Source organism: Spea bombifrons, chromosome 3, assembly GCF_027358695.1.
Source record: "Spea bombifrons isolate aSpeBom1 chromosome 3, aSpeBom1.2.pri, whole genome shotgun sequence".
NCBI classification, from domain to species: domain Eukaryota; kingdom Metazoa; phylum Chordata; class Amphibia; order Anura; family Pelobatidae; genus Spea; species Spea bombifrons.
Genome location: NC_071089.1, coordinates 46,521,236 through 46,547,787, shown reverse-complemented (window position 1 = coordinate 46,547,787; position 26,552 = coordinate 46,521,236). Strand labels below are relative to the sequence as shown.

Below are 26,552 nucleotides of genomic sequence, written 5' to 3'. Positions count from 1 at the left end.
TGTATACAATGCAGGGTGCCAGTCCCAAGGTGTCATGACCAGGTGCAGGAAGAGCACAAGTAGCCTGTGCAACGGGGGTCCAACATATTAGGGAAGGCTTGTATGGTCAAACACATAGCCTCATGCTTCAGAATAGCATTTATACTAAAATATGTGCAAAGCATGTACGATGGCTTATGATGCTACTTGTATCCATAGAATGAAACATTAAAAACAAGATTTGCCCCTGAAGCCCAGATTACCCCATCAAGAAAAATTGTTCTTGGTGAGCATGCCTAACACGTATTTTATATTCTGATGATGTTAGATCCGAATGACATCCGGCTAATGCAGTATAATCCGATCGCATATGGTTGGTTATCTTTACAGAACTACTTGGGGGACAACCATTAAGTTTACTCTCACCTAAAGCAGAAACATAGAATTTAATAGCAGATAACATTTGGCACAACTAGTCTCCTGTTTTTGAAAGGGAAGGAAAAAATGATTTGATCCCCTGCTGATGTTGCATGTTTGCCCATTCAATTAGTAAAATGCAAATCAATTCATAAATTATTTGAAATGTCTTTGTCAGTGGGCAAATGTACAAAATTAGCAGGGGATCAAATAATTGTTCCTTCACTGTATATATTCACTGTATATATTTTCAGCCCTTGCACCATGCAAGCGCTATCTTTAGTCTCTGGGTGTTATTTCTTGCAATTGCCTTGTCCTGGGTCCTGCAGTGGTTTCCAGTTCCTTGCCTTGCCTCAGAGTTTGTCTTATCCTGCTGTACCACCGCCATTGCTTCCTGAACATCTGTGATAAAGAGCGGGGTGCCGCTTGAAACGCGTCAGATTTGGGGTTTCCTATGCACTTAGGTGTGAATTATGCTTTTTAATCATTTAGTAAATTAAATAAAGCTGGAAGTTTTTTTCAAGTGCTGGATCGATCCTTTTGGTTTTTTTTGTGTTCATTCCTGAACAGTGTACCAGACCTCTGCCTTGCTTTGAGGTACTGTGTACCAATTCTAAAACGGTTTTGACTACTCTGCTGAGCCATGCTGTTCTGCCTAGAGTCCAGTTTTGCCCATGAGGTGAATCCACTCTGTGGATAGAAATAGCTGGTCCTAGTGGCCATCCTGAATCTTGGGGCTAATCCTCTTGGCGACTGCGGCTGTCTAGGTGAACCTTCCATAGGGAGAAGTAGCTTGGGATGTGAAAAGGCAGAGTATGTTATCGGGGGCACTGTTATCTCCGTGACGACAGAAGAGAGGGACATGGAAGTAATTATTTCTGAGAACTTAAAGCCAAGCAGGTCGCTCTGTTGCTAAAGGCATTAATATTAAAAAGAGAGAGGTTGTTCAGCCAATTTATAGATCTCTGGTTTCACCTCACCTAGAGCATTGTGTACAGTTCTGGAGACGTCATCTACGGTTGGGTAATGAGTCCAGAAGAGGGCTACTAAAATGGCTGATGGCTTGCAGGATAAAAATTATCTTGAAAGACTAAGGGACCTCATAATGTATACTCTGGAAGAAGGAAGAGAAAGGGGTGTTTTCTTCAAAGGAGGAGATACGTTAAAATAAAGTCCTAATTTTAACCCCTTCAAGACCGGGATGTACCTGGTACTTCCTGGTCAAAGGTCACCGGCAGACCGGGACGTACCAGGTACGTCATGAATGATGCGCGATCCAGCATCGCTATGAACGCTGGGATCGCGAGGGGCGGCTGCTACTGACCGCTGGGTGTCCCAAGCGATCCGTAGCAGCCACTCCCCCTCAATTCCGTGCACGTGATCGCTTTGAAGCGAAACACGAGCACAGAATTTAAATATTTTCAAGGGAAGACCCAGTTTGCCAATGTCGGTCCTGAAGGGGTTAAACTAAAAGGTCAATTGTTTAGATGTAATGTAAGACCGTTTTCCTTTACTATGAGGGCGGTAGGTAAATGTAACCCAGCAAAAGTGTAAGCGGGTAATACAGTGAAGGAATTTAAGCATGCATTTATTAGACACAAAGCTATCCTTAATCTAAGACAAGAATATTAAAGATGGTCAAAATTGTATCAAATTCTACACGTCTATGTTCTAAAGTTTAGCTACCTCTCTCTCTGTGGCATTTTCAGATTTTTTAAGTTGCAGGTACTCATGCGCTCTTGCATTTCTTAGTGGATTTGCAAGTTGCATCATGAATGTAATTTTCTGAGGAATAGCTACTGCATGTCTGTTATCTTCATGCTATTCATATGATTAATCGCATCAACTGCAGAAGACAAAATGATTCCACTAGGATAAATATCAGTCACACTATGGGAAAAATCCAGCCTAGTTTATTTTAACCGTTACTTTTTTAGAAAACATGGTTAATTTAGGCATCACATAAACAAAAATTGTGGTGTTTTCTAGCAGACTGAAAAATATTTATAAGTTGGCTAGAACAGAAAAGGGAACGAAGCTGGACTGTTGACAGAGTTCCATTGGAAAAGAAAGTTCCCTCCAAGTTTACGGAGTAACTGGTAAAACTCCCTCAGCAAACAAATGTTTTAAAACTGTCTACGGAGCCAAACTATTTACTTACTGTGATGGCCAAAGAAACACATCTGTAATCAAATTTGTTGTATCTTTATTATCACTATTTTGTATTGATTTATATAGTGTGTTCATATCCTGCGGCAATGTACCATGAGCAAAACAAGACATTACAATTAGTACAACACATTACAAATCAACAACAAAAAATTAAGCAAAAACTTTATTAACACATTGAAAAACATCAATTCATTATTACATTTTAAAAAAAAAATAGGATAATTTCCTGTATAAAGAAAACAAAAATCGGTAAACAAAAAAAATGAAGCATTTACCCACAATATACTTTGATATTATTGAGGAATAGACTTCCATAAATTATACTGTATTGATATTGATCTTCACAGATGTCACTAAAACATTCTATTCCTTGTTTTATCAAGTATTCACTGTAAGAAACATATAAGTTTTGATAGTTCTAGACTTCCACCAGCCTGATGTTAATGCCAAGCGTTTCTTGCTATCTTGCATTAGAAATCTGATTTAATAACATCACGTCCATTCTAGAAAGTCAAACAGGTATTAGTCTATGCACTAGAATATGGAAGGCAACCAGTTGAGAGAAAAAAAATAGATAACTAGTTTTATTGTCTACTACCACTTCATTGTCGGCATACACTAAACAATTACTCTGTACAGCTTACCAATATATTTTAAACAATCTTTCCTTCATAAAGAATTAGGTAGAAATGTTTTGAGTTGTAAAATGTCAGCAACGGAATTCTTTGTATTATGAAAAAAACTAAGTCCAGTCAGAAGTTCGATATCTCTCACTCGAGCTGCATGGAAATAAAATAACTTTTCGACCCATAAGGATTCATCTTTGTCACTCTGAAAATATTAAACAAAAAACCTTGAGAATTTTACATTTTTTTAATATGCAACTATATATATATATATATATATATATATATATATATATATATACATATATACATATACCGTATATATATATATATATACCGTATATATATATATATATACATATATATATATATATATAAAAAGACAAATTTTCTGTGGTAAGAAACACATTAGATTAGTCCAAGGGTGTTCTCGAAGAGTTTTTTGTCAGGAAATATCTCCATCCATCCAGGATAGTGCTTGTTACTGTATAACCTCATATAGAATATTATAACCTTTAAAGAGTAGGTGCATGTTATACCCTGGTAAAAAAATAATATATGTATGCAAAGCTTTCCCGGAAGTGTAGTTCTAAATCAAGCTTCCATACTATACATTGGTGCTAATTCACCCGCATTTCTTTTTACATACCAGCAGTTTAAACTTTCAGGATCATCAATAAGTAAGACTGCACTAAAGAACAAATCACTTAATATCCATAGATTACTAATCAGTCGATCTGTCTATGGACGGTGCATATCTGTTGATTCTTTCGGTGCAAACAGAAACCCCATTCCAAAACCACATAGCTCACCTCACAACTTTCGCTGTTGTCTTCCCTGTGTGGGACAACAAATGATAGGACTTCAAGTGGACCTTTGCATTCCAAAGGAGTTTGAGAAATGTTTTTGCAACTTGTGATTATGATGAAATAATGAGTCGGAATATACACACCACTGTCAGTTGTTGCTCTGGAAAAACAAGCAAGTGTTGGATGTAATTCCATGTTTTATTATTTTACTGTACACAAATATACTATTTGTCCATAAATTGACCTATGTAATTATGGGGATTAAGCAAAGCTAAACTAGAAGGCTTGTTAGCACCCACTATGTGATTATAGAGTTTACTGTGAAAGATTCTGCACCCAATAAAATGTAAAAAATAAAATGAAGAAAAAGTTGTGTATTTTCCAAAAGCCAGTATCCATTATTTCACAATCAGTCCGCCAACTTAATGGTCGTATAGAAGATATGTATCAGTGAGCACCATTTATCATCATCGCTATTCATGTCAGATTAGTTACTCTTTACACCCATATCTTAAAACTTCCTAATTGATCTGTGAGACATTTCAAATATAATCCCTTTAAAAGCCCATCACAAATAATTATTTTTTAGTGGTCCGCTAATGGTGGCAACCAAATGGTTCTAGTAATGGTTTTTATGAAAACCATGATACACCTCAGGAGGTAATTAAGTCTCATCTGTTCCAAAAGGGATTTCAATTGTGATATACTGTAGATACCAGTCAGAAAAGCATAACTTGCAATGCTCAGACATCCTTAAACCCGAGTAGTCTTTAAAGGTGTCAACTGTAGACTATGTAACTATGGTATCTATGCATATTCACTATATATATATATATATATATATATATATACCTTTAGATATATGGGCATGCTTATACTTATGAGTAACTAGAATAGTCCATATCTACAATGAATATGTCCTCCAGTGTATTCACTATATGGAGACATATATTTGCTATATTTAAATACAGTATCTAACATTTATGTTGCCCATTCTAGGTGTGTCACTTTTTTTCATATAAACCCTACTGTATTCGCCTCCTTTTAATAAGCAAGGTATCTTCCCATAGTACTTGCACCTAACAAATATAAGTGCTTCAAGTCTTTGAGAAAACAAAATAAATGGGACAGAAGACAAGAATGTTAAACAAATAAAAAAAATAAACTTACTGTGAAATCTGTTCTCCAGAGTCAGCAAGACCATCAAAATCATAATCGAATATGGGGCCACTTATAACCTGTATACCATTTTTCTTTTTGGCATACTTCCTTAAGAGAACAGTGTGTACATAATTCCATATTACTGTAAGTTAAAGAACGTTAAACAACATTAGTATTGCCAGTGAAAGGTATACAAAATCATTTATTTTAAATGCAAGTCAGCCTGTGCCAATAGGGCAGAGATGTTCCTGCTGCTACAAGAAAGTAACAATGTATGTTATAGTGGGCACAGCTTCCAAGGACATACTGGTACATCCTAAGAGGAGCAAAGAGGTTAACAGGTGCTGGTCCACCTTTATTTTTAGCAGATCTCCCAACAGCTTATTTGTATGAAAATATAAATACCGGTAACTTTACATGAATAATTTCTGTCTATCCAGCATTAATTGGAATTAAATTTCTAATGCTGCAATTAGTTCCAAAATTGTTTTATTTTGAAAAGTAGGTTCATCTGCAACAGCATCTTTAAAATAAATGCATATTCAATGTTTAATTATGACAGTACATATATTTTCATTATATATGTAAATATAGAGATCAAGGATTAAATACACCTACCTTTAAATGCAGGATACATTGGAACAATATTGCTAGTGACACGACCAGCATAAGAGTTATTTCTAGAAGACACTTTGGGAGATAAAATCAGGTTATTACACTTGCTATTTATCCCAACCACCCCTTAATCAACATAAGCCACCCTTCAAAAAAAGAAAAAAACTGTGCATTGGCAGTGATGAAAAAATGCCATGTTGTACTGAAAAGGGCCAGCATTTTGTAAAAGACAGTTTTCATTCCTAATGCTATGGTCAGTTATCTAATACTCTACACACACATACCTCCCAACATTTCAAAATGTCAAAGAGGGACACTTTTTTTTCTTTTAATCACTCTCGTGGAACTCATCAATACAATTGCACTTTACAATGCCGCACTTGCATCGGTTCTTAAATCTCGCTACATTTTTGTCAGCACAGTCACGCATATAAAAAATAAAGAACACATCGAATTCCCATGAGGCTCAACCAGACATACTACTTCCATGATGCTGGCTGAGCATCATGGGAAGTGCAGTTAACAGTAGATGTTAGCTGTGGACACCTGCTCAGCCAGTCAGGTGTCCACATGACTAGGCATCTTGGGAGTTTAAATTCACAACTAACACCTGTCATAGCATCTGCTGTTAACTACAGTTCACATGAGGCTCAGCCAGACATACTGCTTCCATGATGCTGGCTGAGCATCATGGTTAGTGGAGTCAACAGTAAAGCTGCAGATGCTAGCTGTGAACTACAATCCCTATGATTCTCAGCCAGCCAGTTGTCCACCATAATGCTGACTGTGGAATAATGCTGAGTGGAAGAGTAGTCAACAACAGCAGAGATTTTTATTAAATAAAAAAAAAAGGCTAATGTTAGCCTCATTCCCAGGACCCTTATACACTGCCTTTACACACACCTGCCCATAAACACACATATACACATACACTGTTTTTACACACACACATATACATACACTGCCCTTACACACACATATATACATACACTGCCCTTACACACCTGTCCATACACACACATACCCTGCCCTTACACACACATATACACATACACTGCCCTGACACACTCCCCACCATACACATTGCCTTTACACACACCTGCCCATAAACATACATATACACGAACAGTGCCCTTACACACATACATATACACTTTAATTACACACACCTGCATATAAACACACACATATACACATACACTGTCCTTACACACACATAAACATATACTGCCCTTACACACAACTGCCTTTACACACACAGCTGTAAGTACACACAGCTTACAAATACCTATACTGCTCTTACACACACCTGTCCATACACACACAAGCTTACAAACACATACATTCATATACACTGCCATTACACCCCTTTCTCCCCATCTCTTACCTCTTCCACCATCCACCATCCTTCATTCTTCATCCTCCATCCTGTGGTGGGAGCGCGAGGCCTGACACTTCAGACGCTTTATTGCTCCCTCATCACTATGCGCCGGCTATTGCTGCAGAGCGCAGGGATAACGTCATATCCCCGTGCTCTGCATTATTTGCCTGAAGTGACAGACCTCGCCCTCCCTAATGTTGAGCCGACTAGAGGGAGATTGTGAAATTTAACAGATACATACACACTATGAGTTTACTTACCAAAAGGGAAAAGAAATCCATATTTCAGAGAATAATGGCTCTTGTAATAATGACAACTTTGACTATAAACAGATGGGATCCGTATATCGACAAAAATACATGAAGTCTCATTTTCCACAGACTTGGCTGAATAGTCCTAGAAGTATTGAAAAAACTAAATTAGAAGAATAAAAACATACATTAGCCATAATAAGTATAGTTGAAATTTCCCATGGTAACATCACAATACAAAATGGCCCAAGACTGGATGTAAAAAACAGTGGTTCATATTATTTGCATAAAGTATTTAATAAATAAAGGAAAACTATATCTTAAGATCAAGAAAAAGTAGTCACTTAAACTAAACTCAGATTTTTATAGACTTTAAAAAAAAATAAACGCTTGTTCCTGTATATCCAGATCATCATGTATGATACTTTTAAAGTAAACAAATTATGAGGAAGACGTTAATGATAGAGAGTTCAGAATCCAACAGGGAAAGTAGACTGGATACACCAAATTATAATTAATATCTATTTATCTTTCATAAAAATAGTATTTATGCCAAGCGTTCCATGAGAAACTGGGCATGTGACCTCAAAGCTGAAAGAGCAGTTAATGAAATGGATTACAAGATTGGTTAATAACAATGAGCCCTAAGCACATTTACTGTGTAATACAGTGGTGCTTTATGATCGTGAATGTTTTAAATCCCTTTAAAAACTCTTGAAATGGGATATGTATTACACTACTTTAAATACATGGTATTATTCTAAAATTATAAAATTACATAAAATTCATTGATACTTACATTTTTTCCTAATGTATATGCGTTCCACAGTGGCATATGAGTATCGAAGCTGTACCCGCTGATGTACTGGTCATGGTAAAGGATGCAATAGCTGCTATTCTGTAAAACTCTTGGCCTTCCAAACGGCAGGTTCTGTTTTGCTGTTTCAGCTTCTACATAGAATACAATGTAATAAATACAAACCATGTTTTTCAATGACTGAGTGGGAACTTAGAGGGAAAATGGTGTTTGCTAGCAAAGTACTGGAGGGCTCTCAAATTGTATAGTTTTAATATTAGAAGCTGATATACTTGGCAGCTATGAAAAATCAGTTACAACATACCTATTGTACCCCAATCAATGTCTGTATGACTACTGTGTTTTTATGTGACAGCACTTATTGTACCTCTGGTTTGTTAAATATCAATGGATAGAACTAAATCAATAGAACTAAATATTTCTTAGTTATATAAGCAAAAGTATTCAACGATCAGCCATAACTTTATGACAGGTGAAGTGAATAACACTGATAATCTTGTTTTCATGGCACCTGTCTGTGAGTGGGATACATTAGGCAGCAAGTGAACATTTTGTCCTCAAAGTTGATGTGTAAAGCAGGAAAATGGGCAAGAAAGGATCTTTAAGCGGAAATTATGATGGCTGGAGGACCGGGTCAGAGCATCTTCAAAACTGCAGCTCTTATGGGGTGTTCCCGGTCAAAAGTGGTCCAAGGAAGGAAAAGCAGTTTGTTGCGTAGACCAGTCAGGGTGCCCATGCTGACCCCTGTCCACTGCCGAAAGCACCTACAATGGGCACATGAGCATAAGAACTGGACCACAGAGCAATGGAAGAAGGTGGCCTGTTCTGATGAATCACATTTTCTTTTACATCACATGGATGGCCATCACATGGATGGCCATCACATGGATGTGCACCGCTTACCTGGAGAACACATGGCACCAGGATGTATCTATGGAGGCCCCCTTGCAACTTACAGGACCTAAAGTACCTGTTGCAGATCTGGCACCAGCACACCTTCAGAGGTCTAGTGGAGTCCATGCCTAGACAGGTCAGGGCTGCTTTGGCAACAAAAGGGGGGACCTAGGCAGGTGGTCATAATGCTATGGCTGATCGATGATTCATGCATTTGACATACTTTTCCATACTAATGTGCTTACACCATTATTAAAGTGAAGCAGATGAGAATTTTCATTAACCACATCTATTCATAACAGCATTTACCTTCCAAAGAAGTAAGGATTATTTGTTTCTTAAACCCATCAACTGTCAGATCCTAAAATTAAATAAATATGTGAACATGAGTAACTGAATATGATATATCAATTGGCATTTACTCCACAATAACCCTGTATGATGTCAGGTTTATTAAGCAAGTTCTGAAGGCTTATGATTCATAATGACACTGGGTTAGTGGAGTTAAGCAGGTCTATGAAATCACGCCTGAGCTTCCCAATCAAACCTAAAGACAGGCAAATTATTATTTAATTCACATCATATTTAAAAAAGTGGACATGCAAAAAAGATTATGCAAGAAACAGTCAGCCATCTTCTACTTAATGGAACCAAATGGCTGTGATTTGTTTTCACCACTTAGAAAAAAGTTTTTTCCACAGCAAAAAAAATGGGACTCAAAGCTCAGAAAGAAAAAAAAAAACTAAATTCGATATACTTACAGATGAATCACAAGAGCAGCCAAGGCCATTATCCTGTCCACTCTTAATAAGTGGACACTGCAGGGGATCTGATACCTCTCTGGGCAAGGATGGCTTATAAACAGGTTGTTTCAAGATATGGTTAAGGCTGCCATGTGTTCCATTATTAGGTGCAGGTACAAGGCCCAATAAGTCTAGAAGATTACGAAACAATAATAATATTAGGGATTTGGAAAGCACGTAACATGGAAGGCGCAACTAGATCGCCATAAGAAAAAGACAAAACCCACACAAAACTCTTACCACACATTACGTTATAGATTTCTATATTTTCAAAAGGTTCAACTTCTGTTTTAGTCTTGAATGCAGGCCCATAGCCAATAAAAAGTGCCTGTAATAACAATAGTACATAATATAACACATATTTACGTCATTTTTGATGTCTTCTAAAGTGTAAGCCTATGGGCGCAAGCCCTTCTCACCCTCACAAGATGGATTTTTATTAATTTTTTTTTTTAATTTGCCAGGCTTTTTTTCTTTGTTTTATTTTGAGGAGTCAAAACTTTGCGTATTAATGCCAGATATGCCTTAAAAAGGTAAGTGCTCCTTTTTTTCTTGTTACAGGTGGCACCCTTTGGCAACCTCATGGCCATACCTGGGAACTGCCCTTGCGGGGCGCCGCACTGACTTCGGCGGTCAGTCCCACTGACATCGAGGGATGGTCCTAAATTGGCAGGGAGTGGGGCCTGTCATGATGTGGGAAATTTTTTTCTATCCTGTTAAGTCCTGTTAGGACCTACCTTTACATCCCAATTGTGTCAAGAAGCCTATTGACAGCATCACTGGATTTCTGTCTATGGATGGTGTGTAACTTGCCACGAGCGCTGGTACACCATCATTCAAGGAATGCCAGATCACGTGATCAAGCATTCGCTTCCGATAGTTGACACTCACCAGAAGCTCACTTGGGAAAAGAAGAGCCTCAGAAGGGCTTCTCTAGACTCTACTGGGCGCTCCCATTGCTCCCCCTGCTGCCTAATTACAATTACCGTATTTACTCGATTATAAGATGACCCTGATTATAAGACGACCCCCCAAAATCTGAATATTAATTTAGGGAAAAAAAAGGAAAAAGCCTGAATATAAGACGACCCTATAGGAAAAAAAGATACCAGTAAATGTTAATTCATGTAAACTATTTTTTTTAATAAAAGCTATGATTGAGAAAAATATTTTGTTTTTAGTTTCATTTTGTTTTCCAACCTGCTCGCCCAGTTATGCCTATCTGCCCCCACTCTGCCCCAGAAATGCCTTATACTCCCTATATGCCACTGTGCCTCATGATATGCCTTTTAACCCTCTAAATGCCACTGTGCCCCATGATATGCCTTTTGACCCCCTATGTGCCACTCTGCCTCCAGAAATGCCTTATACCCCTATATGCCACTCGTGTAGGCAACTTCCGCTGCAGCCGGAAGGAGGTGCGGTTAGCAGAGGGGGTTGTCTGCGTCCATCGCTCAGACCTTCCCCGGCTGTCAGAGATCAGGGTGGGGAACCCTGATCTCTGATAGCCGGTGAAGGTCTGAGCGATGGACGGGGACGGGAGGATCCAGGTCCCCTGCAGCGTGCGGGGGATCTGGATCTTAGTCTCATAGTCAGACCTATTTGAGGTCTGATTATAAGACGAGGGGTATTTTTCGGGAAAAACCCTTGTCTTATAATCGAGCAAATACTGTATTTTAATCAAGCCCTGGCGGCTGATCACATTTTGATCAGCACAAACAAATCAGGAGAGAGAGAAAAATGTTTCTCCTTCTTTCAAAAAAATAAGAAACAGATAAAAATTTAAATGTAAATGAAATAAGTAAAAAAAAAGTCCCTTAACACTATATGTAAAAAGAAAATCACTACTTCCAAACTTGTTAAGTCAATAGTATTAAACAAAATATGTAATACAGAGTGATATGTAAAGCATGGATGTGGTAGTGTGGCCTAGAAAAAATCCAGATCAAATACCCATTGATGTGGAAGACAGGGAGTGTTTGAATAAGGTCACTGCTGCTAAAGGTGCCGTAAACAGATTTTGATTCTTATTTAGCTATTGCTTTTTCACATGGGGTTTATGGTGCTTTTATAAATGTGACTTAAGTATCAAATGTAAGCATTGTTTATTCACTTTATTCCCTTTTTTCTAATAGGTTCTGGCTAAAGAGCTAATGTGAACACTATGAGAGTCGTTTATGACAAAACATCTGTATATTAACATAAATAGTGCTAACATTGTGGAAACCATATAAAGCTTATAGAACATACTTGCATGCTTTGAAAACGATTATCTGATCCGTGAAATCCACCATTGCAGTATTTTGCTTCACCTTTTGACCTATATATTACAAAATCATAGAAAACAAAGTTTTTTCCCCAAATACATACCAAAAACATTTGGTTAACAAAAGTACACCTTAGGTGGTATACATTAAATAATAGGTGTTAAGCCTACAGGATGACCTCTCGTTGTTCTGTAATCTCTGAATAAAGAGTACTAATAATAATTTCACCACATCATTTCACAACCACTTTGTGGGGAAAACACAGACTCTTTACCTAAAGCCAATGTTCTAAAGTCAAACATAAGATATTGATCTCAGAGAAGAAGCTTGTTATAGCCTTCTATTGAATACGATTTGGTCATATGCGATTTCAAGACCTCACAGGTCCCTTCTTCATTATTCTTATTACATTTGATAGGGGACCACCAAAATCTTCTAAGCTTACAGTATGTGACTACTTCTTATTATATAAATATGTTGACTCACCGAAATGCTTTACAAAACAGCTCTTCTCTTAAATTAAAATCAGTATTTGGCTTAAACCAAAAAGTAGGGTTCCAAATAATTCTAGCATACAATGATTTAGAAAGGTGAAGAAAAGCTGTGTTTTGTGCCAACACTGGGGTCTTCGGAGAGAATTTGCAGATTATGGTTTCAACTAATTTACTTGACTTTCTAATATAAAGGCCTAACCCAGTGAAACAGGAAAAGCTTGACTGGCAATGTATAACGCCTACTTTAACCAGACAAAAATATAGAGTTTGTACTGTTAGCCATAGAAACACAGGAAGAAATCAAGTTTATATGTTTATTTGCTAACTGAATATTAGAGTGCAAACTTTCGAGACCTCTCAGGTCTTTTTGTTGTCTTCCTCTGTAGGTGCCAGAACGTATTCACATTTCTAGTGGGGGTAGGTTTTTTGGACACATCCCTGTTCTGTAAACAGATTGACAAACAAATCTACCTAAAAAACTTAAGATACAACCACATCTATTCTGATACTGCAGACAAAAACAACTTATAGTAAGGAGTGCCCTGAGCAAAAACACATCAAAGTCCCTCTTCTGTTCCTACAAAGAAGGTATAAAACTTGCCCACACATTTACAACACAGACAAGATCCCTATACCAAACTCACATCATAGGGTCACTTGCAAATCATCCAATGTACACGTTATCATGTGCAACATTTCCTTATGTGGGTGAAAGAGGCCAACCATTAAATAAAAAAAATAATTTACACCTCCAATATCAATAACAAGAGGACATAAACATCGGTGACAGGACATTTCTCAATGCCAAAATGGACACAGCGTCAGAGACATCAGACTGACTGTTTTAATGGGACTATCCCAAACTCAGAGGGAGAGGAAAATATGGGAAATTACACTATTGCTCAAATTCAATAGCTTAAATGATGGCTTCAAATGTGATTTAGAATTTATTTCCACTATCACATTGTAGACCACCCTGCAAACCAGAGCCCAAGACAACCTGGCCCCAGTATAAGAGTGAACACCTTCTGACATCTCCAAGGAAAAGGCTGTAATCTACACTTCAATTATACCACCACTGACTGATCAAGGAACTTCAATTTGATGTGTTTGTGTATTTGAGAAAGATACTTTTTCACATTTATTTTGTATAATATGCATGAAGGAGAAACCTGAGGTCTCAAAAGCTTCCACTGTAAATCTACTCAGTTAGCCAATCAACTAACTATACTATGTTATTATTTCTTTAAAGCCTCCTCATCAATTGAATTACGCATTATACAGGGCTAACTCAGTCCTTCTTGCTAGTGAAGGAGTTAAAGGGGTTGAAATCACCGTACTGCTGCAATCAATATATTGAATATAGTCTTATGTGTATTTGCAAACTGTTTTCATAACAGGTCACTATGCTTTCAGTCCCGTAGATTTCAGTCTGTTCATTCCTAAAAGGTGTTGCTGAACTTTAGTATTTTTTCCTGTTTTAATTGTTTCACCCAAAGAACAGATGATCTGGCAAATCAAATATAAGCTAATTTTTAGTAGACCATGAACAGTGGGCACCAACAAGACAAAAAAACAATTGTTTCATAAGGAGATAATCATGAATTGTCTGTTTTTTTAGTTAAAGGTAATGTTTGCTGATCCAGAAACATTGAGAATATGGAAGAAAACAATCACTACTAATGGTTAAAAGATTTAGCCTGACAAATGACTTGGTAATAAGATTCTCACCATATGGTGCCAAGTAGAGAACCACGAGTTTATGTTACTTACAGAGCCACCTGCCATTTTGGTTCGGTGTAAATGTGAAGAGTTTCAATCCGGTCATTCTTGGCATAGTGAAAGCGTTTTGGCAAATGATGCTTAAGAAATGCTTTGAAAGGCTGGTCATTCCACCCGCACTAAAGGACGAAGAAAAAATAGTGATATATAGCATTAACGTGTATTTGTTGTAATGGTTCAGGCACAAATGTGTTAAAACATTTATTTGTTTAGTAAAATACATAAAATAAAAAATATTTACAAACATAATGTACAAAACATATATGAATTAGGTGTCCATAAAAGTCCAAAATATTTATCAATAAAGGGAAGTAAAAGTTAACATTAAAAGGAAACCATTGACTAACTTAACCTTGAGCACCATGCATTAAAGCTTTTTTTGGTTTTATAATATTTGATTTGTTATACAACTTTAAAGGTGCTATTGCAGTTAGACAAAGCTGCCCTGGTGGTTTAATTCATATTTAAAAACAAACTCTTTACGATATTCATATCAGTAACCTGCTTGTATGATATGAGAACCAAGCATTCTATGGAAAATATGAATAAGACTAAACTTTAAATGATTATTTCTGGCTGAGGTTTGGGAACTAAACAACACTAGGAATGATCTTTCTAACACTTCATTTAGCTATGAATATGTTACATACATTTTAGACCACTTTGCCTACACAATAATATCACTATTATAATTTTTACTCCGCCAAAACAAACATTTGTCAAGGCCAATTGACCTTCAAGCTGTGGTTTAAATATGACAGGAGTTAATGCGTTGACATAATACACCATTAGTAACCTCCAAGGGATGGAGGAAAACCAATTAGATTTTTCATTTACCGTAAGATTCCTAGCAACACCTTCGTAGTCAACTGGAAAAGCCACACGTGATAAATTAAAAACCTGAAGTTTAAGAAATGTAGTTAATGCAAAGTTTGACAACCAGCTATATTTCATTAAATATACACTGTATACTGGTGTCATATTTAAAACCCAAACTAGCATTATTATAATGTGAGATAATGTTGCACTGTTAGAATAGATCATTAATACATATGGTCTATATCTTATTGTGATTAAGTTGAAAAGTGAAACACTCAAGATGCAGAATAAGATTTTACACAGTTGTTTCTTACATCAAAATACATTCTAAAATGTCTGTCAATAATTTGCTAGGTATATACATACAAGTGAAATACTCATCTGGCAGGTTAGTAGGTCTCAGGCGGGCAGCTGGACCGGCAATCACTATGTATTCTTTGGATGGCTTAAGATACGACGGTTGAAGAAACACAACATTTTCACAACGGGATTCTTCCATGCCTGAAGAAAACATTGGTTACATGCAATAAACATGCACACAGGGTGAAGAAAACGGTAGTCCAGTGGCTAATTCTGGCCTAGGCTGGCAAGGCCAAGATGGCAGCTGCTCAAAGAACAGGTTACAAGAGAGATATTTGTACACAAATGCTGTGAGTCGTAGGAGTGGACAAGCAATGGTTCCTTTTAGGATGCAGGTTGTGAGTATTAGGAGTATATAATGGGATATGTGTTTTTTAAAACATCAATATGTAGGGGCAGCCAGGCAGAATGCAGTAGGGCTTTCTGGAGAATAGGTACAGGAGGGGCAACATCCTGGATATGCGAATGGAAAGCAGCATCAACGGATGGAGCAAGACCCAAATCATGGGACATAGCAGGCACAGTTGTATAAAATATAGGGATATATATATATATATATTCTCAAATATATATAGAAAACCAGTGGAGGGACTGGCACAGTGGGTATGCAGATAAAGAGTGGGGAGAGGGGGAAAAGTATCCAGGTCAGATATTGAAATAGAATTAATTAGTATTTAGCAGGACAAATTCAATATACATAGGTCGTTGTCAGAATAGAGGTGGTACTGGAATCCAAAAGAAAAGATTAGTCGTCCAATATAGGAGACAGAGAAGAACAGACACCCCACAACTGAATCCTAATGCACGCCAAAAGAGAGGTAGGAGTGAAGAACAAGCATCAGAGAAGGAGACAGGTACCGTGACAGACGTAGGATCTGTATGCATGCATAAAAAAAAAGGAAAGGTGCTACAGATAAAATATTCATTTAAATGTATTACCATGATCTGACACAAGGAGGATGTTAATACATCTGTCTAGTTGCATCTGCTTTAGGCCATCCATTAACATTCCAACTATGCGTTCTACATTCATTAGTGCTTTTATCACCTTTTGCAAAAAGACACAGAAGTATAAAATACTTATTTTAACAATAAACTTAAAATAATATACATTATTACACACATCTATCTTAGCCAGTGTGGAGGACCTTTACGATATTAACTTTTAAATAGTACACATACTAGTATGCAAAGCACTCACTGGATTGAAGCTGTCGTCAAGAAGTCTAAAAAATGAAATGAGTCACAAATTGGGTGATTCTGGCGCCCTAAATGTGAGCCTCAGGTTCAAACCAATAAGTGTTTCCAGGCATGTATATCATCTTTCATACAAACATATTAGACATGATCTATCATAGCTAACCTCTGCTAATTTAAATGGGAACTTTCATGAAAATTTTAATATTTTACTTTAAGCACATAGTGATGTACATAGGGATGTAGATTAGCACTGAAGGACACTTTGTTTTATTTCATTTTATTTCAATAAGCTTCCTTTATCTGCACACCTGGAGGCTGATTTTGTTGTACTTGTAGCTCAATCACTACAATTAGCTCAATATTTATGGTAATGAAAATGAAGTTGTTCTTCCATAGGCTTTTTTGGGAGATTAAGGCTATCTATTCTACTGTTTACCACAAGGCAGTATGAAAAGGAACCAGAGTTTTCACCTAGTAGAGTGGGGTGATACAGAGATACCGGACATGCAAATGGATAATATGCAGCTATCTGCATTATCTAAAACACTAGAACTGCTAAAAAAAATAATACTTAAGAGGGGTGGATTGCTATAGTTAACAGAGAAAAAAGTCACATAAAAATGACATAAGTATTTCTTTAAACTGTTATCTGAGAACTGAGAAACTGAAAGAGATCTAGCCCCAGTGTATTCTGTCAAGTTAATCACAATCCTCAAAAGAAAACACTAGTCATCTCTGTTGCTCACTCAGGTTTTGTAATACTCAAACTCCTACTGCTTACTCAACTTTGCATTATCTGAGATCAGATGCTCAATTCATCTATACGTGTACATTTTCAGAAATACATGTGAAGTAACGAATGACTAAATGATTGAAGTTGGCATAAAAAAATGTTACAATCCTCCAAATGCTTACCTCACTACTCACTGGACCATGGCCATGCCCCGAGGAATCAGGTTCTTCTAAATACAGAGTGTAAAAGTGTGGTCTAAATCAAACGCACCAAGAATGACACACACTTGTCAATCATTTTGCATTAACATATTACATCACACTAGCATCAAGGATTCCCATAAACGGTTTCCACTTCAAGAAGTCAAAGTAATATTGTGCAAGCAACGCTCTCCATCTCAAAGTAAAAGGCATCTTTTCTATCTTAGTTGCCTTTGCATTATGAGAAGTGAAGCTATACTTGTAGGCCCTTGCAGAAGAAACACACAAGGAGAGCCCTTTCTAATCAATAATAACAACTTCAATTAGTTATAATATTTCAAAACACAATTTTGTGAATAAACCCCTTTAATAAGATAGGCTTAAGTAGTGAAATCTCTGGACTAGTTTGTACTTTGCAACACTAGATATTTACTGTGCAACATACTAAATCAATATCAATAGAACAATCAACAGGTACAATATTATACATAACAAATAGTAAACATAGGTAATGATATTGATTGTCATCTATTTCACAATAGTACTCTATTCTTGAACCAGTTGCCCATTATATCAGTAATTAAACTGCTAATAAGGAATTCAGTATAGACCTGCGCCTGTTAGATAATAGAGGAAACATAAGCGTGTCCGTTCCAGGTGCACTCAAGTGAGTTCAATTGGTGATAGCGCTATTGAAAGCACTGGGCTGAGAGATCGGAATTAAGTTGATAAAAAATACAGTTTTAATTACAATGTACTGTATATATAAAATAATACATAAAATAGTGTATAAACATGAACTAGTGTCTTTTATATCAACCTAATTCTGATCTCACAGCCCACTACTTTCGATAGCGCCATCACCAATTTGTCTCCATCAGTAATCAAACTGTCCGCTCATAATACATGGAAAAAATCCACTAAGAAAAGGATAAACAATTATTGTATCCGTGACAGATGCTTTTTAAATAAACATACGCTTTGCATTATATGTTTTTCCTTATACTGACTGGAAAAGCCATATGACATAGCATTCTATTGTATACAGCATTTCCAATGAACAAACATATGCCTCATGTTACGGTTTTGTACTATTTTGCTTATCAAAGAGCAAACAGATTCGTAAAAGCTTTTGCACCTGGTTTAGATTCCCTTCTGACCTTTACCCAGTAAAACACGGCGCATGGAGACCATTTCTGCACATACAATAAAACACTTATCTACATGGAAGGGTTTTCCATCGCCTTTACCCCCTCATAGCTTTTGTTCAGTACAAGCTATAACTGATTATTTAAAAATCTTGAGGGGTCTTAAGGGAGTCACGCTTTTTTTCATAAAAATAATTGTTCTAATTTTGAAAATAGAACATTTAGCAACAAAATATATATTTTTTAAACAATTGATGTCTCCTCAAAGACATATGTGCCCGTGGACAGATATATTCTGAATCGATCCCAGTTGTACACACACACACACTAGGTGCACATGTATGCCTGTGCACACGTGTGGCAGAACATGCATGACTAGCTACCCAACAATCTGAACTAGATCACAGACTAAGTAAAGTTTAACAAAGGGTGTTTTCAATTCCAAAATGTGTTTACCGTGGATATTTACCATCACCTTTCATTATGAAGCAGGGCATGGTGCTAGGTAAGCATGTTTAGAGGTGGAAAGCATTTCTTTTAAAATTATGGTTCCATACTACATTTTAACATATTGTTAAATATATTTTTACCTTTCATTTTCAGGCAGCCGCAGCCATTTAAGAATAGTCATGACCCTATATTCAAATGGAATGGACCTATAGAAAGATTTGGAGTTATTACATATTCAAAATCATTGCCATGATACAGACGGCATTCAACAGCTTACATATGTTGAACTTCAGTAGTTTAAAAGTAATGTGTGACAGTGTTTTGTGGCCATACTATTTTGCTGCTACGTGTATTTGTGTCAACAAAAATAACAGATCTTCATTTATTTAAGTTGAATCATGGATACAATGTCCAACCACAAAAACTCACACCGATTACGTTTTTATTAATCTGCCCTTAACATACAAAACTTTTTCTATTATGTCAATTATATTAGCTTTCTGAATCTACAAAAATGTACACAAAGGGTTCTAACTCATATTATTATAACAACCCCCACCGACTGTTCCGGAAGTACACCTCTCATGCTGGATGAGCAACAACAGATGGAAGGACACGTGTTGCCCACCACTGACATAGGAACTATATCCACAAAGCAGAGTGTCAAATATATAGTTACCCATTATAAAGCTTATAGTAATTTGGATAGGATCCATTAATCTTCACGTCAGACCCAGGCCAGAAAAACGTGGCTGTCTTTAATCCTTGATTCATTGCAGTTATCCATAGCTGTAAAGATACAATTAAATGTTACTTCATTTTAGGAAACTAAGCAGCCAATAATGTGAGTTACCATTCATCTCTAAACAATCAATTAGTGATGTAGGTGTTTTATTTGATACCTTAAACTTAAGCACTCAGCATCCAAAACAGTATATTGTCACTGTAAAAAACTAAAAAAGTTTTTATTGGATACTCAAACCAAATGGAGAGTTTTGATGTGATACATTTGTCAGATTATGACATATACAGCCAAAACATGGGCCAAAAAAAGCAAGCAAATAAAAAAAATAGCACATGAATATACTCTTGTGTAAAGATGAACCCTGCAAAGACTCCTCAATCCCAAATGAACCAGCTCAAGTGCAATAACCATTTTGGATGTAGGTTACCATACCAGTTACTGGCAACGTTCCATGGCTATAGTGGGTTAGCTTCCTCGAGGTTGATAGAATAAAGGTATTTCCAGCCAGGAATAACACAAAAAGCACCAGCTTCTGAACACTGGAACCAACATCCACAATAACATAAAACTAAATAATCTATGCTGTCTGCACCCTGATGCATTTTAACAGAGCACACCTGAGTTCCGGTGCTTCAGCTCTTTCACTTCACTATACACAACAGTGTACTCAGTACTGATAATAGTTTAAAAAGGTGCTTTGATTTTTATTGTATGGGATAAGACTAAATTAGGGTGTGGGGATCCAGATAGAAGGTCCCCATTTTATGATTGTTACAAAATCTGGGCAACGTGGGTAGCAAATACATATTTATATTTTTGCTGTAAATGCCATGCACTGGAGGGGTTAATTCCCCAAAGTACTTTTGTAGAATGTGCCAATATATTTAACCCTTAAAATACTTTTGTAGAATGTGCCAATATATTTAACCCTTAAAATACTGTCCCCAAGCATTCTATTTGGCTCAGGTGAGAATACCTAATGTGCCCTTATTAATTTATAATGAATATAATCACACATCCAGTATTTAACAGTACAAGGAGTTAAGGATATTAATATATTATACATATTGCTGTTAACTGAGGTGTCCTGATGGATATTATATTTTCACAGTAAAAGCATAATATTTGTTTGTTTTATGGAAAAAAAAATCACTGTTTGTTTTGAAGTCTCCCCGTTATATTGTTTATGGTTAAACTTTAAATAAATTAAAATAAAAACATGATTGGGGAAAAACCTGGCTCCTACGTTTTTTGGCTGGCTCCCAAGTGTATGGACCCCTGCATTATAAAACACAAACTGCCCAAAGAGCTTGGCTTGCCCTGCACCATGTATAGTTAAATCAGTGATTTCTCCAGTCTCTACCTGGGCCTGCTCAAAGGTCCACACTAGAGAAACTTGCTAGTATTAGCAGTGAAACAGATGAAACCACAACTTTCCTGCTAGTTTTGGTACATATGCTGCGGATGCCACAAATATTTTAGGAAGCAATCAGAAAGTTTACATTAAGGGTACTTGATATTATGCATACTTAATAGCCAAAGGGGTAAGGTACATGATGTAATGATGTTTTTTTTGTTTTGTTTTTTTTAAATACACTTACCGGTTCTCCTAGGTACCATGAAGGATTAGATTTCTCTATGTTACGCAATGTAAAAAGGGCATTTCTCTTGGGATCATACATTTTATTGTCAATTAGACCGTGGGATTCAGGATAAAGGCCCTGCAAAATGGATTTCACATTAATGCAATGCATTTACTAAAATTAATTCTATTATTAATACATAATTCTCTAAAATAAAGATATGAGAACTTCTTTATTAGGTGCATAGAAGCAGTGTATTTTTGATTTGCCCATTGACACATGCAGGTACCATGCGAGGTTTCCTATGTGTTTTAAACTAGAATAATCACCTCAATTAATGCCTTAAATCTGCTCCAGAGAACTCAGCACACCAGTGGCACCTGGGATCCTGCAGAGATCACTGGTGAGTAAACTATGAAGTTCAGCAGATGTATGAACCCAGGGCATTTTCTGTACAATTTACTGGAGGTGTATACCACACACTTCCATACAGAGCTTAACTTTGCAACAAATTTAATATTTTGGACCCAGGGAAGTATCCAGGTTGCTGTTTCCATGAAGGTGAGCCATGAGTAACTAATTGCCAGTGTAGATGTAGTGAGTTAACTCAGAAGTTGCTCAACTTTTGATGTGATTTAATTGTAGAAGCCGTGCTTTCTCTTTGAGATATGAAGAAAAGGTAGACGGTGACTGTGTGATTTAATGGTGACAGAGACTGAACTCTTCAAGGAGATGTGGGAGCCAAATGGTCAACCCATATCCCCACCAAAAAGAAGAGTCTTTGGGGACTGTGGCATATCCAGTGTGTGTATGTTCTGCGTGCATAAACTCAATCAAGCCTTCCCTTTACCATTGCTGGTATCATAAAAATGTTTCCACCACCAACCAGCCACAGGCCAGGGTGAGAAATATAAAGGGTGCAATAAAAGGGTACAAGAATCCATGATGCACTTACCAGCCCTATCACAATGTGTCTATGTAACCCTCGCCCATAACACATGTGTGAGTGCGCAGGTGGATCTAACATGAGGCTCTATTAAGAAACTGCGGGCTTCCTGGATACTCAGCCTTAAGACCAGAAGATTAAGCTTTCCCTTTCTCACACATTTTTTTTCTGTTTCTCCATGAAGCCTGGAGTACTTCTCCTATATAACTGAGGAGTAATGCTCCTCAGTTGTCCGTTGAAAAAAAGGTAAACGGAGCTCCAGTGGTAAGGCCACAGTGGCAACCGGGTCCCCAATCTTCCTTTTGAGGCACTAAACTCACCATCTCCCACCAGCCATGGGCCAAGAAATATTAATGTTAGGGTTAGATAAAAAAAAATGTGCAGAAAAGAGTCTGCTTACCAACTCAAAGGTGAAGTGGACCCAGAGGACCAAACCAGGGGGCACCTAAAGGAATACCTCATGTTTTCTGTGCTTACTCAACCTTAAGGCCAGACAAGCAAGCGTTCCCTCTTTCACATGTACTTATAAAATCCTTGGAGTGCTCTGAGCAATTTCACAGAGCATGGTTCTTACACTACTAAGATGCCATCCTGACCCTCCTTTACCTCTTAACCCCCCTTGCCTCTCCCTATAGGATCTTTTAATTTTACCCTGATGGTTTACTGCTTTGCATATATATGTCCCATGGGTACATGGTTGAAAGTTCAGGAACTTGTTGGGAAATTTGTCTTTTCACAAACAGGTACATAAAGAAATTTGAAAGGTATTCTAACAAAAATAAAACTTACTGTTACTATACTGTAGTGATTGGGAAATGTTTTTGATGGATATACAGGCCTTAATGCACGGGTATATGTTCCGCATTTTCCTGCAAAATAAACCAAAGTATTAATTTTATTATTAAAACACTATAAATCCATGTAAACCATGACAGAACAGACTAGAAAAAAAAAACGAGTGAGATGATTTGTTATTTGAACTCAAGGGACGGCTATCCCTTTTGTTTTGGTTGTATATTGCTAAAGTGCATTTTAGCAATAGCCATTGTCTTAAAAGGAGGGTCTAGTCCCAAAATTACTACTTTCCATAAATGAAGACACGATATAGGTATTATATCCATTTAAGTAAAATATATATTTTCATTCTAAGTAGTAGAACAAGAAGATTCTGCCACATGAGTGAATAAAGTATTTAAAAAAATGTGTAACATTCAATTTATGGCAAAGTAAATATGTCCCTGAGTAATAACATTAATAATATCTCCAGAATTATTCAACTGGTTTAAAAATAACAAAAGAAATTATTGTCCAGATAAGCATTTACATCCTACGGAATATTAGGTCTTTACTATACTCATGACATACAAGTATGCACTACTCACGCAGTTTGCTAATGACAGGAAGGAGTCCCTCCCATGTATGTAAGTATTCTGCCCTGAAGCCATCCAGCGAGAACAGGAGCACGGGGGGCTTTGAGAACCTGAAGAACATTAGAGATAAGAGTACTTTTATAGGACAACAAGGGATGATGATAGGTCAGCATTTTAATAGACAATATCTGTAATAATTAGAAAAATGTAAAAAACATATACAACATAATATGTTAAGGACTTGGCAACCTTCGGTTAGAAAGTATATAAAGCCAGTTAAATGAGTAGACATGACAATTTTACTACGGGATCAGTGAAATCCAAACAATGTTTTACAAGAGCATCACTTACCCAGCAGCTGCCGGTTGACATTGGGAGCATACGTTCAAGCACCCTAATGCATTTTTCGGTGGTTGCTGGATTCAAAATCAAATCCACTGCCAAGTCCTCTAAACCCCTGATTCGAGCTATATCACTGAAAACAACTATAACTCTTTCATGGCCTAAGTTATTTTTGTACCCTAAAGTATAGAGTCTTTTTATCAGGATCCTCCTTCACATGCTAAGGCTACACATACTTATTATGATATGTTGTTTCTTCAGGGCAACTTGGACCATAATCATACATAACACAATAAGTAGTTGGACTAATAATTATATATATATATATATATATATATATATATATATATATATATATATATATATATATATATATATATATAAAATCAGGACACATTTCTTATAATTTTTACCTAGGACTTAATAGTGATCCTGCTTTGCATACCCCATGGATCTCTCTAGAAACTAGAGGTTCTCTCTGATTTATGTTTGTTTTTTGCCATTTATGAAGAAATACATTTTCTTTCATTTACTCTCCTCCTCTCTGATTACACAATGATTAGGAAGCAGGGCTTTGCAGCCCTGTTTTCCTGACCACACTTTTATTATTAGCTTAAGGGTTCAAAGTACACGGACAGTCCTTCCTTTGGTATACGAACACGTAAAAGAATCCCAGCACTCCAAACAGCTTCCAATCCTTATGTTACTTTATTCAGAGAAAGCAAAAAAAAAAAAAAAAGCAACGTTTTGGCCAAACAGGGCCTTTGTCAAGCTAAGGCCCTGTTTGGCCAAAATGTTGCTTTTTTGTTTTGCTTTCTCTGAATAAAGTAACCTAAGGATTGGAAGCTGTTTGGGACCTTCCTGGGAGTTGAGTGCTGGCATACATGATTCCCTACTTTTGTTGGCTAATCACGTGTGTGTATGTGAAGGTATGTTACTGTGTATCTGTAAGTGTTACAGTATGTGTTTCATTGCATATGTGTGTTTATATGTTTGTGTGTGTGTGTTTGTGTGTAGAAGGGGCTAAATCTTGCAGCTTCTTTGTTCACGCCACTGTGTGGTATCAGCACTGACACAGCAGGAAGGGAATACCCAAACCTTTGTATGGTCTTTTAAATCATTGTAAGTTTAATGACGCTTTCACCTAGCTCCATTACACTGAATCTGTCGGCACAGAGCCATCACACACCAGGCCAGACTGTCATGAGATCTCTGTGCCAATGCAAAATAGAAGATACGTAGTACTTTTTCATGATGTAATAGAAAAGAAAATAATAAGAAAATGGAATACTAAAACATTGTATTATAATCTGCAATCCCCACAGATAACCCAAAGACCTCAACTGAAACTATTTTAAGAAGAAAATATATTTTTTAACAGTGGTAGTATGACTAAATGTCCTAGACCTCACCGACTTCTGTGCGACTTGCAGAAGCACACACAATGAACCACATTAGGGGGGGGTTTTCTTGCGAAAGTTGGGCTGGTTGATTTTTATATACTGATAATAGGAAAAGTATGCTTTTATAGTTACTCCAGCTCCTTAGATTTATTACAATTATGCACTAAATTGAGGTTTGGGTCTTGCAGCTTTGGAAAATGACTGACCCCATTGACTTTACTACTTTATTCTTATATATGCCTATACTGACCCTGGTGGACATTGTGGTGTTACAATATCTTCACATACGTCCACATTCACCCAACTTTGGTTTCCTGGAAGACAAAGGAACAAGGAATTATATATATATTATTAGGAGGTTTCATAGGTTTTCACTGGAAAAATTACACCCATAAAGGCTTCTAAAAGTAAAAAAAAAATGTATGAATAAAAGTACACTTTAATACCACCCCACACTTTTACTTAAACTGCAGATGGTGTAAATGGAAATTATATAATAACTCTCTCTACATTAAATCACCATAATAAATATGCTGTCTAGCAAAATGTCCTGAGCTTCTCTGCTAGTAAATGGAAAGGAAAATGCTGAAAACTCAAGTAATCCGTTTTGGTTACATATTAAGCATTAAAACACAGAAAAGCTTTAGTTTACCTCTACAAAGAGAGTCATAATTAACACAGCAGTCCTGCATTTCTTTGCAATCATCTGAACAAGAGCACAGACTCCCTGCTAATCTTTTCTCGCCACATCTTAGCTTGTCACACATCCAAGTACGACCTGGAAT

General features: G+C 36.8%; 1 protein-coding gene across 2 annotated transcripts in view; it reads right to left on the bottom strand.

Moving 5' to 3' along the window:
* Positions 1–3,169: 3,169 nt before the first annotated feature.
* ENPP1 (ectonucleotide pyrophosphatase/phosphodiesterase 1) overlaps positions 3,170–26,552 on the bottom strand; it is a 46,097-nt gene continuing 22,714 nt past the window's right edge. The window contains exons 4-26 of one of the 2 annotated variants that reach the window (XM_053459693.1): positions 26,420–26,545; positions 26,018–26,081; positions 24,035–24,132; positions 23,442–23,521; positions 21,725–21,844; positions 20,058–20,167; positions 19,519–19,584; positions 17,763–17,835; positions 16,587–16,695; positions 15,654–15,788; positions 15,306–15,337; positions 14,460–14,587; positions 12,176–12,245; positions 10,166–10,253; positions 9,884–10,056; positions 9,432–9,483; positions 8,211–8,362; positions 7,421–7,556; positions 5,783–5,854; positions 5,174–5,306; positions 4,147–4,163; positions 4,007–4,031; positions 3,200–3,399 (exon numbers count right to left, since the gene is read on the bottom strand). In XM_053459693.1, the coding sequence (XP_053315668.1) occupies positions 3,339–3,399; positions 4,007–4,031; positions 4,147–4,163; positions 5,174–5,306; positions 5,783–5,854; positions 7,421–7,556; positions 8,211–8,362; positions 9,432–9,483; positions 9,884–10,056; positions 10,166–10,253; positions 12,176–12,245; positions 14,460–14,587; positions 15,306–15,337; positions 15,654–15,788; positions 16,587–16,695; positions 17,763–17,835; positions 19,519–19,584; positions 20,058–20,167; positions 21,725–21,844; positions 23,442–23,521; positions 24,035–24,132; positions 26,018–26,081; positions 26,420–26,545 (2,120 nt within the window). In that variant the 3' untranslated portion in view covers positions 3,200–3,338. Of the gene's footprint in view, positions 3,400–4,006; positions 4,164–5,173; positions 5,307–5,782; positions 5,855–7,420; positions 7,557–8,210; positions 8,363–9,431; positions 9,484–9,883; positions 10,057–10,165; positions 10,254–12,175; positions 12,246–14,459; positions 14,588–15,305; positions 15,338–15,653; positions 15,789–16,586; positions 16,696–17,762; positions 17,836–19,518; positions 19,585–20,057; positions 20,168–21,724; positions 21,845–23,441; positions 23,522–24,034; positions 24,133–26,017; positions 26,082–26,419; positions 26,546–26,552 lie in introns of both variants that reach the window. The other variant, XM_053459692.1, reaches the window with a different exon arrangement.